The sequence below is a fragment of the Lissotriton helveticus genome, chromosome 5_1, assembly GCF_964261635.1.
Source record: "Lissotriton helveticus chromosome 5_1, aLisHel1.1, whole genome shotgun sequence".
Taxonomy (NCBI): domain Eukaryota; kingdom Metazoa; phylum Chordata; class Amphibia; order Caudata; family Salamandridae; genus Lissotriton; species Lissotriton helveticus.
The window spans coordinates 2,086,717,289-2,086,735,546 of record NC_136065.1 but is presented as its reverse complement, the minus strand read 5'-3'; the positions used below and the strand labels follow the sequence as shown (position 1 = coordinate 2,086,735,546).

Here is an 18,258-nt window from a genome sequence, read left to right as displayed (position 1 = left end):
TTTGTCTGGCCTCGAATGGAAGGAGGGGAAGGATTTTTTTGATCACCCTGAGAAGGCCGATACAGGTGGCTGACACCTTAGTGGCCTGAATATTCAGGCTCAGCGATTTGTCGAGCCATACTCCCAAGCTTTTGATGTTGTCTTTGGGAAGTGGGGGGATGCCCATGCTTGGGGGCCATATTTGCTCCAGAGTGGAGGGGGTCGTTGGGCCAAGGAGCATAAGCTCAGTTTTGTCATCGTTGAGCTTCAAGCATGAGCTCAACATCCATCTTTTGACGTCCTCCAGGCAGGCTGCCAGATCAGGTGGAGACTGGAGACCGCTCTTCTGTGCAAGGGAAACCACCAGCTGGGTGTCGTCCGCATAGGAGATGATGTTGACACCATGCGGACGAACAATCCCAGCCAGTGGCCTCATGTATGCATTGAAGAGCGTAGGGCTTAAGGAAGAGCCCTGCGGCACTCCGCACCCTAGTGGCCTACTAGAGGACACAGATGTGCCATCGAAGACCTGGAATGTTCTGTCTGACAAGAAGGATTCCAGCCACGACAGGGCATCTCCAGACACTCCCAGGTTGGCAAGACGGTTCAGCAGGATTTTGTGGTGTACCGTGTCAAACGCGGCACTCAGATCGAGGAGGATCACTGCCACTGATCCCCCTCGATCCAGGATCCGTCTTGCTTCCTCGGTTACCGCTAGTAGGGCGGTCTCTGTCCCATGTTTAGGGCGAAAGCCTGTCTGGGAAGCATCAAGGAGGTGGTTGTCCTCGAAGAATGTCGTCAGAGTGGTATTGACGTGCTTCTCCAGGATTTTGGAAGCCCATGGGAGCAGGGAAATTGGGCGGTAGTTACTGGCGTTAGCTGGGTCAAGGGATGGTTTCTTTAGGAGGGCCCGCACCATTGCGTGTTTCCAGGTTACGGGTATTGTCTTACTCAGTATAGAAGAGTTCAGCAGTTCTAGGAGGGTGGGGAAGATGATGTTACTGACTAAGCCCAGTGGACCTGGAGGGGCCGGATCGCATGGGGAGCCAGTTTTTATTTGTAGAGCTAACTTCTCTAGGGTTTCCATTGTTATCAGGGGAAACGATTTCAGCTCAATATCCCTGTCCCGAGCAGAATCCAGGCATTGAGGGGGGAGGTCAATGAGTGGGTTTGAGAAGGAAGAATATATTTTGTTCACTTTTTGGAAAAAAAATTCCACCAAGTCGTTGCATTTGGACGATGAATTGTTATTATCTGAAACAGATGGGGGAGGTTTTATCAGAGAATTAACTATGTGATAAATTTCTTTAGATTTCGATTTTGCCACTGTTATTTTGTGGGTATAGTAGGCTGCTTGCGAGGTTTTTATGGTCATTTTATACTTCCTAATCATTTCCCTGTAGATAGTTTTTTCGGCTGGGTTATAGGATATGCGCCACTTCCTCTCTTGTCTCTTGCATAGACGTTTCTGGTTTCTGAGGTCTTCTGTGTACCACGGGGCTGATTTGCTTTGTCTTTTGGATCTAGATGGATGTGATGGTAGGCTTGAGTCCAGAGAGGTTGTTAGCCACTCTTCGTATTTGATGTTATTATACGTAGGATCATGAGAGAGGGAGGGTCTGGTACTACTGAGAGTCTTCATCCAGTTGTCAAGAGGAAGTTTTGACCAGTTTCGAGTTTTTCTAGATGAGGATTGCGGATTGAGGATTGTGAAAACCTCTCTTTTTCCATCGAGCTCTCTCCCAATTCCAGTTTTACCGGCATTCTTATTTATCGCCCCCCGGGTCCCATTGGACAATTCAATACCTCTCTCCTTACAGTGGCTTCACAGCTGGTTGTCTCCCCCTCTAATTTTACCATTCTGGGAGATTTTAACATCCATTTTGACAACCTGCTAGATCCTACGGCATCAGAGATACATTCAAACCTGGTGGCCATTCAACTTGAGCAACTAGTTCCCTCGGTCACACATGAAAAGGGGCATCTTCTAGACCCAATTTTCAGTAACAGCAACCAGCTCAAAGTAGGCCCCATTAACAACCTCCCATGGTCGGATCATGGTCGGGGTGAGTGCGTTTAAAAATCAGTTACACAAGTTTCAATTTTAAAAAAATGACCGCTATAAGTCTCCCGGCTTTTCGCCTCAGGAGATGCTTTCTGAATTAAGCGCCGCTCTCAGTCAGCGCGCGCTTTATATGGTAGAAGGGTGCGTGGCCTGCCCGAATGGGCGTGTCTCCTTGTCCGATAATGGCGCCTGGAGTGGGTCGGCACTCGTCCGCTGCAGCTTGCAGTCAGCTGTGCGGGGGTGTCGGCTGGTCGAGGTATCAAGTGCCCAGGGGGTGAGTGCGTTTAAAAATCAGTTACACAAGTTTCAATTTTTAAAAAATGACCGCTATAAGTCTCCCGGCTTTTCGCCTCAGGAGATGCTTTCTGAATTAAGCGCCGCTCTCAGTCAGCGCGCGCTTTATATGGCACTATGCCACGGCGAAACCCTGACTGGTTTACTGTGATTTTGTTGTTGTCGTCAGACCATTTAGTAAGATCAGTTAGCACCAGGGAGCATTAGTACTTAGCTTCTGCGTCGAGGAGCGATATCAGGCGGTAATTTGCTCGATTTTTTCGATCGCCGCCTTTATATATTGGACTGATAATCGCCCCTCTTCAGCTTTCCGGGATCCGACTGGAAATATTTATCGCCAAGAACAGTTTGTTAAAGACGCTAGCCCAGGAATGGGAGTCTTCCTTATAGATTTCCTGGGGGACGCCATTCGGACCAGGTGCACTGTCTTGCCTGATTTTTTTTATAATTTGTAGAATTTCTAATTCCTCATATATTCGTAGCGTGTGGTCTGATCCCTTCTGCTTATTATTCGAGGTGTTTGGCCGATCAAAGACTGTTGTCGACTGAGACTCTGCCTTTTGGATTCTGTGCACTGGGATTACTGTTGAAGGCAGAGATGTCCTGGGGTTTATAGAGAAGGTATCAATTAGATGCTGTACCCATGCCATTTCCGTGATACAGGTCATACTTGTGGTGTTTATAGTTCTATTCAAGGAGTTTACTTGCAGCCAGAAAGCTCTCGTGTCGGGTTTCTTTGTAAAATTTTTGTCCAGAAGTTGGTTGCCTCCGTTTTTTTCTCAATCCAGATTTGTTTTTTATATAGTTTCCTAAGAAGACGTACATCCTGCCATGACTTAGATTGTGGGCTGTATCCTTGTGCTCTCCGCAAGGACTGTCGCAGAGAGCATGTTATTTAGCTGAGGTAGATCTTATTCTTTGGGTTGAACCTCATTTTGAGGTTGGCATTAGTCTTAGGTAATTTGTTAACAAAGGCAGTCCATGTTTCGACTGTCAGTTCATTGTCGAGGGTGAGCTTTTGCAGTAGGATCTTTGCATTCGTGGCTATTTGTGGTAGGGTGAGGCTCGTCCACCTGAGGCGTTTCAAGTTTATTGTTGAGGTTTCCCCTGGTAGTAGTGGGGCTTCGGGGTGTTTAGGGGGATTTAATTTCAAATATATATGCTGAGCTGAATGGTCGCTATCTGGGGAGCATATGATTTGAAATGTTGTGATTAGTCCAAGTAGTGGCAGGGAAACTATGGTACAATCCAGGATTGAGCTGGTACTGGGACCGAAGTAGGTGCTACTGGGAGGTCTGTCCTGTTTTATTCTCCCATTTAGCACCCACATCCCTTGTTGCTCGAGCTCCCACAGCAGCGGTCGGCCCACTTTATCCCTTCTCTTTGCATTTGGGATATCCTGTGTTTCGACAGCCCAAAGTTCGTTGGCAGCGATGATGTTGTCTTCGTCCTCGTGGGGATGTAATAGATTGGTGTTGAAGTCACCTGTGAGGATTATCTCCCAACTGGGCTGTTCAAGACGGAGTCCTGATATTACACTTAAGTTTTTTAAAGAGCTCTTGTTTTACTTTGATGCTTGGGTGGGCGTATACGTTGATCAAAATGATGGTTCCGACGCCAACCTGTGAGCCCATTTCAAGTTTGATTATTTGCATTTCTAGGGTAGATATGGATAACTGGGAAGACTTGATATTCAATGCTGTGGAGATGTAAACCGAGAGACCGCCCTTTGCTTGTCCGTAGTGCTGTGTTCGTGTGGCACTGACATGGAGACATATTCTACCTGGGATGTCGACTGGAGCTGTTAACCATGTTTCCTGTAAAGCGATGATTTCATAATTATCCCAGGAGTCCGTTTTTCGCTTATCATTTAGGATATCTTTTGCTCCTGCGATGTTCCAGGATAGAATTTTAACTGAACTTTGGTCATTTTTGCCACCCAGAGTGTTATTTCAATTTTGTCTTGTTGCTTTTTTATTGGTGAAGTGACTGTTGACCAATGTGTCTCCAAGAGATAGTGCTTTTCTGAATTAGTGGTCCATCACCTATTAAACTACCAATGTACGGGTCCTTCTTCAGCACACTCCAGTATTTAGTTACAATTTTTCTAAATCGAAAACTCTTTAGAGTATGTTAAAATGAGTCGTGGTCGGTCTTCCTCATTTGTAGATTTTTCTTCCTTATTCTTGACAATTAGAGTTTCCGCTCTGGTTTTTGTTCTTGATCTTTGTTCCCCACGGTTGATAACCTTCTGTTTGTAACCTCTTTTCGAGAAGCGTTTTTTAGTTTCCTCAAATTTATTCTCCATCTAAATGGATTCTGAACAATTTCGCTTCATCCGTAGGAATTCCCCATACGGAATACTTTGTTTCAATGACACTGGATTGAAACTGGTTCCATGAAGGATGCTATTGGTGGATGTCTTTATCCGGGATAAAGTGGTTTGTATTTTATTGTCTTTTATGCATACTTTGGTGTCCAAAAAATCTATTGCTTTTTGTTGTATGTTGTACGTGAATTGAAGTCCCACATCATTGTTGTTGAGTATTGCAATGTATTTCAGGAGTTCTGATTTGGTACCTTTCCATAGGAGGAAGAGGTCGTCAATGAACCACAACCATAGTACCACATTTGCGGTGTAATGATCGTTTTCTTCTCTCCAAGCTATGTGTTCCTCCCACCATCCCATGGTGAGATTAGCATAGCTTGGAGAGAAGGAAACTCCCATCGCTGTTCCGCATTTTTGTGAGTACATTTTGTTGTTGAATAGGAATGCATTATTAGTCAGGCATATTCTTATGTCAAGAATCATCTTAGTATGTTGGAGTTCTCCTATTGGACGTTGTTTCAGGAAATAGGCAATAGCATGTAGGCCTATCTCGTGATCAATTGATGTGTAAAGTGAAACATCGATTGTAACCAGTAGGTACATGGGTTGCCATTCTGTCTCCATCAGGATTCTCAGGAAATCCCCTGTACCCTTTATAAATGAGCTGAGTGTGGGTACCAAGGGTGCTAGGAAGAAATCCACATATGATGCCATGTTCTCAAAGTGAACCGCAACTGGAGATTATTGGGCGTGCTGGTGGTTTGTATAGAGTTTTATGCACTTTTGGCAAAAAGTAAATAGTTGGGGTTATTGGATTTGAAACGGTCAAGAAGTTTTTCTCGTCTTGGCTCAATAATCCTTTGTCATGCCAAACCATTATTTGATTGTGTATTTTATTCGTCATCTCCAGAATCGGATTGCCTGTTAACATTGTGTAGTTGTTTGCATCATTAAGTTGTCGATTTGCCTCATCTATATAATCTTGTTTGTTGAGGATCACAATGTTTCCACCCTTATCAGCTGGCTTTATTTCAATATCATTGTTTTCTTTCAAAGATCTTAAGGCTTGTCGTTCATTCCAGGAAAGGTTTTCTTCTGTTATTTGTACTATTTCTCATGACATCTAGATCTGCAATTATTAGATCATTGAATACATCAATTCGGTTGCTTGGGTGGAGTACAGGGCAGTATTTTGACTTGTTTTTGAACTTCGTTCTTGGATGAACATTATGTGAAACTCCCATGTCTGTTAGTACTTGTGTTTCTGTCGTTTCTATTTCCTCTACTTGATGTGCTAATTCATATGCTGTTATTAAGCTCGGTATTTCTGATAATGGATATGTCTTTTGCTGCTCGCTTTGGTAGGTTCCCCTGCGATCATTTCTGCTGGTCTAATAGGCAACTTGGCGAAGAATTTTTTGGGCTTTAATTTTCTAATGTATTTATACCTGTCAATTTTGGTTTCTACACCGTCTTGATGTTTTTCCGGGCTAAATGGGAGTCCTTTATTTAGCAGCATTTGTTCCGTTTTAGAGAGGGTATAGTTAGATAGATTGATTATCAAGTTTTGAACTGTGTCAATCCGCTTGTCAATATTAATTTCCTTGTCACTGTAATTGTAAATGTGGGATACTTGTAAAGCGCACTGTTACTCTAACCGAGTGCCCTGGCGCTGTAGACCTCTGGGGAACCAGTCCTGGTTTTCCCTGTGAGATGGTCCCTTTCTGAGTATCTCCAGGGTGAAACCAGGCATCTCCGGTGTCTGGGGGCCGTTGTAGAGTTGAGGCAAGCTTAATGCCCAGAGTTGCAGAGTGTGTTCCCTGGTTAGAGTAGGCACTGAGGCGAGAATTATCGAGTCCGTTGACCCTGGTCCAAGATCCTGCCGCGTCGGGAATTGAACCCTGGTCCTGGGCCGTTCTCTGCTTACAGGTCTGCCGCCTCTAACCAGTGAGCCACACCACTCCACTGTCCGGTTGCGCAATGGATATCTTAGTTTGTCTTGCTCTTCTGGTTTTGCGCTTTGGTCTCGGTTTTGCGCTTTGGCCACTCCCTAGGCCTCCAGTTCTTCCTCTGCCACGGCCCCTTCCTCTTGGTTTCGGATTTTGTTGGTCCTGGTAGCGCATTTCCATCTCTTCTAAAAAAAAAAAAATAGTACTTTTTTGTTATTGTTGTCTTCCTGCCAGTGATCTTTGTTCTCCCTCGCTCACATCTGATTCTGTTTCACTCGCTGTGGTTAATAATGTTCCTCGTGCCTTTGCTGGTTTCGTGGTTCCTTGCTGTTTTAAGATATCAAACCTCTTGGCAAAGGTGAATATGGTACCATTTGGATAATCAAACTCATCCCTCCTGAACTTCTGCTGTTTTCTCTCCTCTATCTCGTTTTCATGTTTATCCATATTTTTCTCCATTATTGCGCGCAACTTGTTAACTTCCTCATCTTCTTGTCCTGCGGCTTTAATTTGTTGTTCCATCTCATCAATTTTAATATTGTTCGTGGGCTGGTGGGAGGAGCAGGTAGCCTGGGCCCCGGAGAATGAGGAATGGTCCCATAAAATTGTATCATGGCACAGATACATTGATGACCTGTTTATGGTCTGGAATGGTCATGTAGAGGAAGCTGAACGATACATAAGATTACTTAATGAGAACAGCAGTAATCTAGGATTTATGGCCAGGTGAGTTTGGTGGCAGCAAATTACCTGGACCTAAGGGTAGAGATACATAATGGGAAAATCAAGACAGCTCTTTACAGGAAGCCAACAGCAGGGAACAGCGCGCTACATGCGTCGAGCAGTCACCCCCGTAGTCTAATCAATAGTATCCTTATGGGGAGTTTCTTAGACTCAGACACAATTGTTCGATGAAAAGTGATTTTGTGGAAGCAGCCAAGGATAGTGTTGACAGATTCCTGGCAAGAGGCTACAAGGCCGAACTCTTCAAGAATGCACTCCATAGGGTGGAACAACTACCTAGGGAGGCACTGTTCGAAAAGAAACAGGCATCAAACCAGGAGGATGGGAGATTTAGGCTTATAACCACTTTTTTACGTGACTCGAATTGGCTTAGGTCCATCATGAGAAAACATTGGCATATTTTGAAGACGGACAACATCATTGGCTCTGATGTACCTCCCGCCCCTCTGATAACTTTCAGAAAATCCCGGTCTCTTCGAGACCAACTGGTGCATAGTCATTTAGATCCAGTTGTAAGAAAAACAGGGTCATTACATGAGGCAAGGGGATTCTTCCCTTGTGGAAAATGCAAAGCTTGTGCCTTCAGTAGAGGAATGTTATCCTATGAGGTGAAGGGATGCAAGGGAGGAAAGAGAATCAACAAATGTATGTCCTGTCACACCACTTTCGCTGTATACTGCCTGAGGTGTCCCTGCGATTTAAAGGATATAAGGAGCACCATCAATCCAGTTAAACTAAGAATCCTTGAACATATGCGTGCCATCATGAAGAGGGATTTTTCCTATCCGGTGGCTCGGCATTTTGCAATAAAACACAAGTGTGACAGAAATTTATTGCAGTACTTTTGTTTAGACCATGTACTGGAAAATCCAAGAGGAGGAGATAGAGTGCAGAGACTTCGAAGACTGCAGTCCCAATACATAGTGGATTTGCAAACCAAGGTCCCTGGGGGCTTGAACAGTGGGGAGGAGTTGGCAGCACTTTTGGGCATCTAGAAGAGCTATAGAGAGATATTGTGAACTGAGTATTTACATTGTGTAATCCGTTTTTGACATGAAATTGAGTGTATTTTTGACTTTGACTTTTCTAACTACGTATGTTTTTCTATTTCTGGGGAAGATGGGGGTTTATTAGGATGTAATGTTGATTTTAAGACTGGATTGGACACACGTCCCGCCTATAGACCATATACATTTCATTAAGTGTGAAAGATTTCTGATATGGTTAATGTCACAGACACATGGATTAATTGATAATGTTAAAACATCCGTTCTGAGGTATGACGCAACCCAGTGGGTTGCCATAGCCGATCCACGGCAAGATTGTATAAAACAGGACAAAATCGTCAATGTTTAACAATGTATTGGGTACGACATGACCACACAGTTGATATAATGTGTAGTTGTTTATGATGCCCAGCGTGGTATAAGTATTGTACTTACAACATGGCGCCTGCCATTATGCAAGGCGCGCAATACCCCTCGTTTGTTTTGACCATCTATGCCTGGTTTTAAAATGGCGTCACGCAGCGCATTACCTTCAGACACCGAGGAAGGGAGCTTTCCCGAAACGAGTATGTCTTGGAAATAAATCTCGCATTGCTGAAATTTCCCGAGTGCTGCTTTTTCTTTTTCGAGGATTTGTAGAGGATTATTGAGCTTGCATTGATACCGCGGTACACCAACGCACCGCAACACCCGCCTGCAGAGTGACTCGCTATCTGGTGTGTTTGGAGCAGTAATTATAAATATATATATATATATATATATATATATATATATATATATATATTTATGTATATATTTTTTTTACAGCACTCTCTTGCAGGATTACTCAAAAACGTACTGATCACAAACGCCTGGGACTAGGGAAAAATGTTACATGACTCTTCTGTAACTACACTCTTCATTAGGACAATCCCCCACCAACACAGATTGGTTTTCAGACTTCCTAAGGTAAAGTGAAAATCCAAAAGATGAGCCTCACCATGCACAATGTACTAAACATTGGAAAATCCTTAAATGGCAAACTGTTTAGACCCATGACTCCCAACAGCTTCAAGAATTCAAGCAAGGAACTGATGAACACTATGTTAAAGAAAATAAACTACTTGGTGATGCTAACTCAGAACTGCTATGTGTGGCTGTCTTTGTTATAATTTGGTGTGTCGCAAAGCTGCAACTCTAAAATGTAAGTCTAGTTTTTTCACAAACTAAAAAGAAAAGTTCTACTTGACCCATTTTAACTCCTCCATTTACAATAAAGTTTAATATGGGTTTATATTTTAATCTAAAATGTATATTTCTTTATCAAATTAAAAATAAAGTAAAGAATGGAAGTATCCCCAAAATATATCCACACATTTCATCAAAACAGAGACTGATCACTTCAACACACAACAAATTACTTGAATAAGCCAAACAGAAGTTCTAAAGACAAAAACCAGCACTGAACCACAATGAGCTCCAAATACTCATTTAGTAACCCATTCACTACTGCTCAAATCATAAAGCATAAAAACTAACATCGACCCATATCAGAAGAGCATAAAATACAAATGATATTTTTAAAATTACTTCTCTCTTGATTTAATAACTTTATTTTAAAAGTGATACATTTCTTGGTGAGTCAGGCATAAACACATTTCTCAGAGGTGCCAAAAAGCCCTTGCGTGAAATGAGCACAAGAAGCATAAATATATGAATAATCATGATAATACATTCTGCCATTTATTGTTAGAGAATTTAGATATATCTATATATACACATATATTTAAAAATAAAGTATTTGGATACATATTATACAGTCACATAATTCAACAACAGCTTTTGTAAAATAAAAAACTTCATGGCAAGTGCCCAAGCTCAGTGATGGTAGTAAAACTGCACAGGCATTTATCTGAAGATTTTTAGAAAGTACTCTACATATCTGAATAGTCCTTTAGAATGTTACTGCCCTAACTATTGTAATTCAAGTGAATCTTAACACTTAACAAATAAGTAACAGCCACCGGAAAAGCAACATGTTTTAGAAAAATCTGAATGTGAACTCACTTTCAAGCTTTGTGTTTCTAAATTGGTGGGAATACAAAATTTCCACTCAAGCAGATTCACTCACCCAAACTGGCCCTCAATAAAAGAATAAACAAAACCAAAACACAAAAGATAATTGATAAGAATTTTAATTCAGAAGGCATTTGACTAACTTATCCTTTTACGTTTTTGCACAGTTTTGTGGTGAAGAAAACCCAGATTATTTTAAGCAAAGATCCACATATCTATTTTTCAATCTCAAGTCTATTTAGGGCACTTAACAATGCAAACACATATGGTATGAGCACAGTATTCATCTAATTTGAGCTCCAACTGAACAAAAATAATTTAGTAGAGACTCGTGTATGATGATGCTTTTTTTAACCTACGTATATCTGAATGGTCTTTCTGAACAAACAACATGTTTGCTTCTCTGTGAATCAACTTAGCACAAGTAGCTATTCTAAGTTTTAGAACACAAATCCTTGTTCGCCGTGCCTCTAACGCACTGATCCTTTCTCGGCCTTCTGACTGAGATAGTTACAGTCAAGAAAGTGGATGTAGCAGCTTTGCAAGAAGATAGTGTACACAACAACTGAAGAGCGCAAGTACTCAACAATGGCTTTGGCCCTGCAGCACACAGCCGATCGGATTGCCAACGCGGATATGTAAAAGAGAAGAAGCAACTATTGTATTAATACCAAAGTTGCATGAACCACTTATTGAACAAATGGCAGGGTTACCAAATGCAAGCAATTAATAAATAACCATATTAGACATAGGAGGCAGAGTTTCACGTGAACTAAAACTTAAGTTTACTTTTTTCGGAGTAGAGCTTTTAATAACTGAAGTTACAAATTTAACACCGCTTGGAAAGAGAAAGACTAGTACACACAAAGGAAAACTTAAGCTGTACATTTTCCTAAATTATTTACTGTGAGCTTTATATTGTGGACAATGAAGAAATAAACGTGTAACTCAATTAACTGAAGGACTGAGAACAATATCACTGCTTTATTTGGTATCCTTGGGATACTGCTTTTAATGTGCGTGACTATTTGTTATACAGTGTACTTTATGGATCTAGATATTGTGTTTCCTTGGACAAGAAATATTTCCTGTAGATATTTTAAAGAAAATCCAAAGACTTCAACCAAAGAGCAACAGATACTGAGACAAATGTTTGAATAACACCACACAGTGATACAAGTAGTAATTCATCATTTGAGCTTACATTCAACCTAACCAAAACATTCAATGCATTTGTTCATGTGACAAGTTGAACAATGCTCATTTCTTAAGAAGGTGAAATGTTAGTTAACTGAAACTAACAAACAGTAAATCATGATTAATGTGCACAAGAAATGGGCGGTAGAAAAGCGTTTTATGTTCTCCCACCCACAAAATCCTAAACAAAATGTTAAATAAAAAAGGTAGAAGAGCTGCCTCTATCTTGTGCTTATTAGTAGAATCTGCTACCATCCCAATATCAACAGTTGAATTCTTACAGCAAATTTAAAAAATGTGGTTTACATTATGTACCATGTATTATTTCCAAAAGAGACCCGCAGGCATTCCATTTACTTCTTTCATGAGTGCCCCAGAAGTTAAGTAGCGATGTATCATTTATTACAAACACTATCGACAAACTGCTGTCCTAATCAATTGTGATCAATCGGATCAGCAGTTTGCAGTCAGACCATCCAAATGTTGAGCTCCATCAGAATTTTAAAGCAAGATACATTTTGCTACTTTGAGTGGAATACCAGATGCGTGACCAATTGGAAATTGGGATAAGATTTGGTCTCCAATGACGATGAAGCTGGTTGCCGCTTTGTCCGTTCTACTGATTGCCTTGATAAAGAAATGATTGTACCAAAAGTTACTCTACTAATATTGCAAATGTAACAAAGCTAAACAGGATCTTCAGAATCACTGTGTACATCCTACTGATTTCTTGAAAAAGGCATAAAACAGTTAAGAGCAAATGCACTTTTCCAATTTCAACAGAGAGCAGCCTTTTCCTAAACCTATCACCAAATTAATACATACAATAAATGATAATTCAACTGTACACAATCACAATTTGTTTTATAATCATATTTTACAGTGAAACAATTTTGCAGTTAAATATAGTCATTTGTGACCATTATTCGTTCTCTACATAACCATTTTCATCGATGAAACAAAGAAAAGTCCACACTGGACGTGATGCAACCCATCCATGTGAGCTTTTTATTTTGTTTAAGAACGAGAAAAGGAAGACCATGTTTAAAGACTCACAATACACAGGCTAAAAAGAAAAATAGACAAATGTTTTGAACTCTGAATTATGATCCTTTGTATCATAAAACTAGTCCCCCTACAGTACACTCAGTACAGTAGTCATTAAATACCTTCTGGAATTACGGATAGATTCAAATCCGTGAATTTCCCTTTTTCGATCCTTGGGCACAAGTATGTAACAAAAAACACTGCTTCTGCATAGTTTGATCGTTTGGAATTTTCAATGACTTTTAAAAAAAAGTCTTACTCTAACCTCGTTTGATTTGACTTTTAGCACAAACATTTGCTTCAACTAAACATTGTAGTAAAAATAACTTTTTAGGTGTCTCATGACGTGCAACATGGGGCATATGATATTTAATATCCTGCTTAAGGTTTCTTTGGAAGACTATACAGTGTTGGCATTTACCAATAATATTGTGAAAAGTATTTGGAGCAACTATTCCAATGTTCTTTCTCAATTTTACCTTCAAGTAAGAATTACATCTGGTAATTGAATGTATACTAATAGCAGTTAAAACTAATATATTGTTATACGCTTTTTGTACAAGTATGTAGATTACAAACATTAACCCAACTCTTTAGTAATTTAAGATTACAATAGTGCATCTAAAGCTTGTTGTCTTCAAAAGCTGCTTATAGTCAAATCTACAGAAAATCATGAGCAATCCATTTCACTACTAAGATAACGAAGGGTCAATTATGTAAAAAAATAAAAAATAAAATAACTACGCTAGTCTCACAAACTGGAATCTAAATACACATATATTACCAGGTAAGAAGCAGAAGGCATCTAGGTAGAAAGAACCATGATTTACAAATATTTCAATCTTAGAATGGGATTGTATACCACAACAGCAACCCCTGTATGCAGATGAAAGTTAAAACATATACATCTAAAATAAAATCTTGTAACTGGAACTAAGTAAAACTGTTAATGTTCTACAGATCATGCAGAAGTTAACAGTTGTTCTTCAGATGTGCTTTATACAATTAGGTTCTACTCGCAAAGAAACATGTTACAAAAGCAGTGTTTTCTGAAATTGTGTTTGCAGTGTTGACCCACAGTACTGTTAAAAGCAGAGAAGAAAAGCTTGTTAAATAAAAATTCAATTAAGCATTGTTAATTGCATGGATTAACATTCATGATATAAATTCAGACTGGTAAAGGACTTCAAATTTTGAGTCCACAGTTTACAAATGAGATTTGTAAACAACGTACAAGGAAAAAGTTTCCTTTTTATGGCAGTGCCATTCCATCATTTTAGAGTTCTTAAATTTTCCCAGAAATTGCCTTAATCCAGAATGCTGCAATGCCATATCACACAATTTCACTTTTCCATTGAACATAAAAAAATTCCAGTTTCAAATGTTCCATATATGTTACTTAAATACTAAATGTTAATAAATATTTAGGTAAATTACAGCTAGGTGCACACCTAATCGACCATGGGAAACAAGCCATAGAAGAAAGCAGCTTGCTCTCATGTTTTGCCAATGTGCCCGAAACAAATGGGCACAATTAGATTTAACTATAACCAAATAATCCAATTTTTGGATTTTGTGCACTTGGAGATCAACGCCTGGGGAAGAGGGTAGGAGGCTGCTACAATCGTTTGCCAAAGACTGTAATAGCGTTCATAAGAAACCACTCCAAAGAGTCTTTTAATGTGGCTGACCTAGTTTTTATTTACATGAAAATGAAGAATAGTAGGATGTGACTGTGAAGAAATAGGTTATTTTCATTCCTACAAAGTTTTTGGCTTCTAAAAATACCTGAAAAATGTGGTCCCTTTTTGGGCTCTCAACTTCTAACCAGGAAAAAAAGCAGAAATGCCACATCTGTTAGTTAAACATATTTAGTTTAGTAAAGATTTCTTTTAAAATGCCTTGACTATGTACATTAATATACACTGAAACATATATCTGCATTCGACCTCCCCCCCCAGTGGCTGATTGTGCCTCCTCCATTTCTTTTGACAGTCCACCAGTAGTTGGAGAAGCTCGAATGTTACTTGCGATCATCAATGGTTTTGATGAACTCCACTGCTGCTGTGAACTGCATCCACCAATAGGATTCTTCTCCACTAAGTCGGTTGGCATAAAAGCTATTGATGTACTGAATGGTGGACAGCAAACAAGGTGGGTTGGCCTAAAGACAAAAAGAAATATATATATATTCATGCGATTGCATAAACACTGAATGCCGACTGTTGCTATTTCAGACAAATCTCATGTACAACAACACTCTCAAAGTGTTCATGGACAAGAAACAAACCGACAGCAATATCACTGATCAGAAGCATAAAAGAAAAATCTACTTATAATCTTAGTAAACTATTTTTAAATTAAATGTATTGAGTTTATATATTCAATATAGAAACTGTTAATAGCAATCATCGTGGCATACACTAGGGACATAATGAACTAGTTACTTACCTTCGGTAATGATATATCTGTAAGAGACATATATTAGTTATAGATTACTTATCTTAAAATTACCCCAGGCGTCAGACTGTATCCAGAGAATTTTTTTCGTAGCAGTACCCCTGTGTTTCGGTAGGTGGTGTCAGGCGACTCTGCATTCATCACAGAGATCGCAGGGACGATGCAGTATCTACATAGACGCCGCACTGTGCGCAGACATTAGTTCTTTACACGATATTCCACACAAGAAGCGCAAAACCATGCAAGACACTGACCACTGGTGCACAAAACCTGGGCCCTGAAAGGGAGTCCCTAACTGATAGAAGTCAGCTTGCAGAACGGTGAAGATAGGTGGGGGCGGTAAAGGAATCTATAAGTAATATATGTCTCTTACAGATATCGTTTCCGAAGGTAAGTAACTTGTTCATCTGAAAGAGACTATTAGTTATAGATACCTTACCTTAGAATAGATACCCCAGCAATACCAACCCTGGAGGTGAGTCTGCGAACCAAGTTCACACCAGAAAGTCCTGGAGAACAGAGCAGCCAAAGAAGCAGTCTCTCCGGACTGGAGTATCCAAGCAATAATGTTTAGTGAACATGTGCAAAGATGACCATGTGGCCGCCTGGCAGATGTCATAAAGGGGGACTCACACGTTCCAAAGCAGTAGTGGCTGCCATCGCCTTATTGGAATGGGCGCGCAGTCCTACTGGAGGCTCCTTTTTCGCCAAAGAATAACAGATCGTAATGCAAAGGACAACCCATCTAGAGATAGTCAGTTTTTGCATGGCCCGACTTTTCTTGGCGCCAACATTTCCAAGAGTTTATCTGTGCAATCCAAATAAAAGGATAACTCACGTTTTGGATCCAGACGGTGGAGTATCTCTTCCTCCTTGGAGGGATGCAGGGACGAAAAGAAGGTGGGCAAAGTGATGGTCTGTCCTATGTGGAAAGAGGTAACCACTTTGGGAAGAAAAGAAGGTCTAGTTCTAAGGACAACCTTGTCCGGATGAACAGCAAGGAAAAGAGGTTTAGAAGAAAGAGCCTGAAGCTCACTCACTCTGCGAGCAGAGGTGATAGCAACCGGAAAAGCAGTCTTTAGAGTTTCTGACCAATACCCAGGATAGAGGCTGAAACATCGGAATTATAGCATCATAGCTCAAAGATACCGGGCTCGCTACTCGGGAGGATAGGCCCGAAACTGCACTGTATCCAGAACCGCTCTGATGAAAAGGAGCTTCTGAGAGGTACTCAGGTGTGACTTCGGCAGGTTGACAGTGAACCCCAGCGAATGCTGGAGGTCCGCCGTAGTCTGGTGGTGGGAGGCGACACCCTGGGAAAAGCCTGCCTTCAACAGCCAGTCGTTGAGATAGGGGAAGACTGGAACTACTGATCTACGGCCCAAGAAACACGAGTTGTTTACCGACCGCAGTCCTAAGCTGGCGGAAGAAAACATGTTCTTCCCAAGATGGTCCAGCTTCTTGGATTCCCTACCTGGGGGGCAGTAGGGAACGCGCCTTCGGACGTTGAGGCTTGGACCACCAAGCTCTCAGGGGTAGGGTGTTGGGGGAGGAAAATGGGGTCGCCCGGGGCTGCGCAGTGGTGTTGTGCAATCATCCTATCCACAGGAGCCCTTGTGCTGGGCTTGGACCAAGTGCCCAGAGGATGTCTGTGAGGGCCTCATTGAACGGCAGTAGGAGCTCTGAAGAGGCTGCTGCCGGTTGAAGCACCACAGTCAAGGGGTTGTTGCCACCATAGGAAACTCGAGGTCCAAGGCCTCAGCCGCCCTATGCAACACCACAGCATAGAAGGCTCCCACCTCCGTAGCCACAGTAGGGTGAGAAAGCCTACCAAGGTCTGGGGATGTATCCAGACCACTGGCCTCACCCAGTTCCTCTCTCCAGTCCGGCTCATCAAGCTGGTCTGCCTCTCTCCTCACCCTCTTCTGGCTGCCACAGGGAACGCCAGGATAGAACAGGGCTACAAAAGTACCGGTCGGCGCCAGTACCAGCATCGGTTGATGCCGGTCTGCCTCCTTGTCCAAGTTGAGGGGAAGGCCGGGGTCAACACCGGTTGGGTCAACATAGATATGGGACCCCCTCTAAGTATACTTTTAAGGTCAGGGAAAGAGAGGAACACAATTATATCATCAATAAATATTCCCTCATGACCTAGATGATTCTAAGAATATCAATTTTTATGCTGTGAAAATTATTTTTTAACACAGGGTGACAACATGTGCTTTTTTTACATATGTGATTTTTATTACTTTTTTATTTATTTATTTATTTATTTTAAGGTTTTATAGAGCGCGTAGTAACCCTAGAGCATTATATAGGATACATTTCTCATTTTTTTCTTTTCCTGGATCCAGCCCTGGTGCATCTCCTGAAAACAATAGAAGGAAATCAATCGTTTTTGCTAAACAGGCGATTTTTAAGGAATGTTTGTATTTGACACCACATCACCAGACGTCGCCTTCCTCACGGAAACCTGGATGAACGCCTCCTCAGCGCCCGACATCGCCATCGCGGACGGATACAAGATCACCCGGAGGGACCGCGTCAACCAGACTGGAGGAGGCATCGCCATCGTACACAAGAACACCATCCGCATCACGACCGACTCCAACGACACCTTCCCCGCCGCCGAGCACCTCCACTTCCAGATACACACCGACCCAAAGACGCCCCTCAGAGGCACCCTCGTCTACAGACCCCCGGGACCACGCACACAATTCAGCGAAGACATCACGGACTTCATCAGCCCGCACGCCCTCCCCTCCGCTGACTACATCCTCCTAGGGGACCTCAACTTCCACCTGGAGAACAACAAGGACCGCAACACCGCCGCCCTGCTGGACAACCTCGCAAACCTCGGACTCAAGCAACTGGTCAACACCCTCACCCACTACGCCGGCCACACGCTTATCCCATCTTCTCATCCAGCAAGCACATCACCTTCAGCCACTCCACCGGACTTCACTGGACCGACCACAGCTGCGTCCACTTCAGCTTCAGAAGAACAACGACCCACCACCACCACCCGCAACAGGTTCCTCACAGGAGCTGGAGCAAGATCACCGCCGAGCAGCTCACCACCGCCCTCAGGAACAACCCGCCCGCCAGCACAACGGACCCCAACGAAGCAGC

At 41.9% G+C, this 18,258-nt stretch overlaps 1 protein-coding gene across 24 annotated transcripts in view; it reads right to left on the bottom strand.

The window, feature by feature from the left end:
- Positions 1-10,525: 10,525 nt before the first annotated feature.
- Positions 10,526-18,258, bottom strand: part of GAPVD1 (GTPase activating protein and VPS9 domains 1) — a 424,045-nt gene continuing 416,312 nt past the window's right edge. For all 24 annotated transcript variants that reach the window (XM_078646066.1, XM_078646068.1, XM_078646069.1 and 21 more), the window contains one exon: positions 10,526-14,830. In XM_078646066.1, coding sequence (XP_078502192.1) covers positions 14,690-14,830 — 141 coding nt within the window. In that variant the 3' untranslated portion in view covers positions 10,526-14,689. The remainder of the gene's footprint in view (positions 14,831-18,258) is intronic.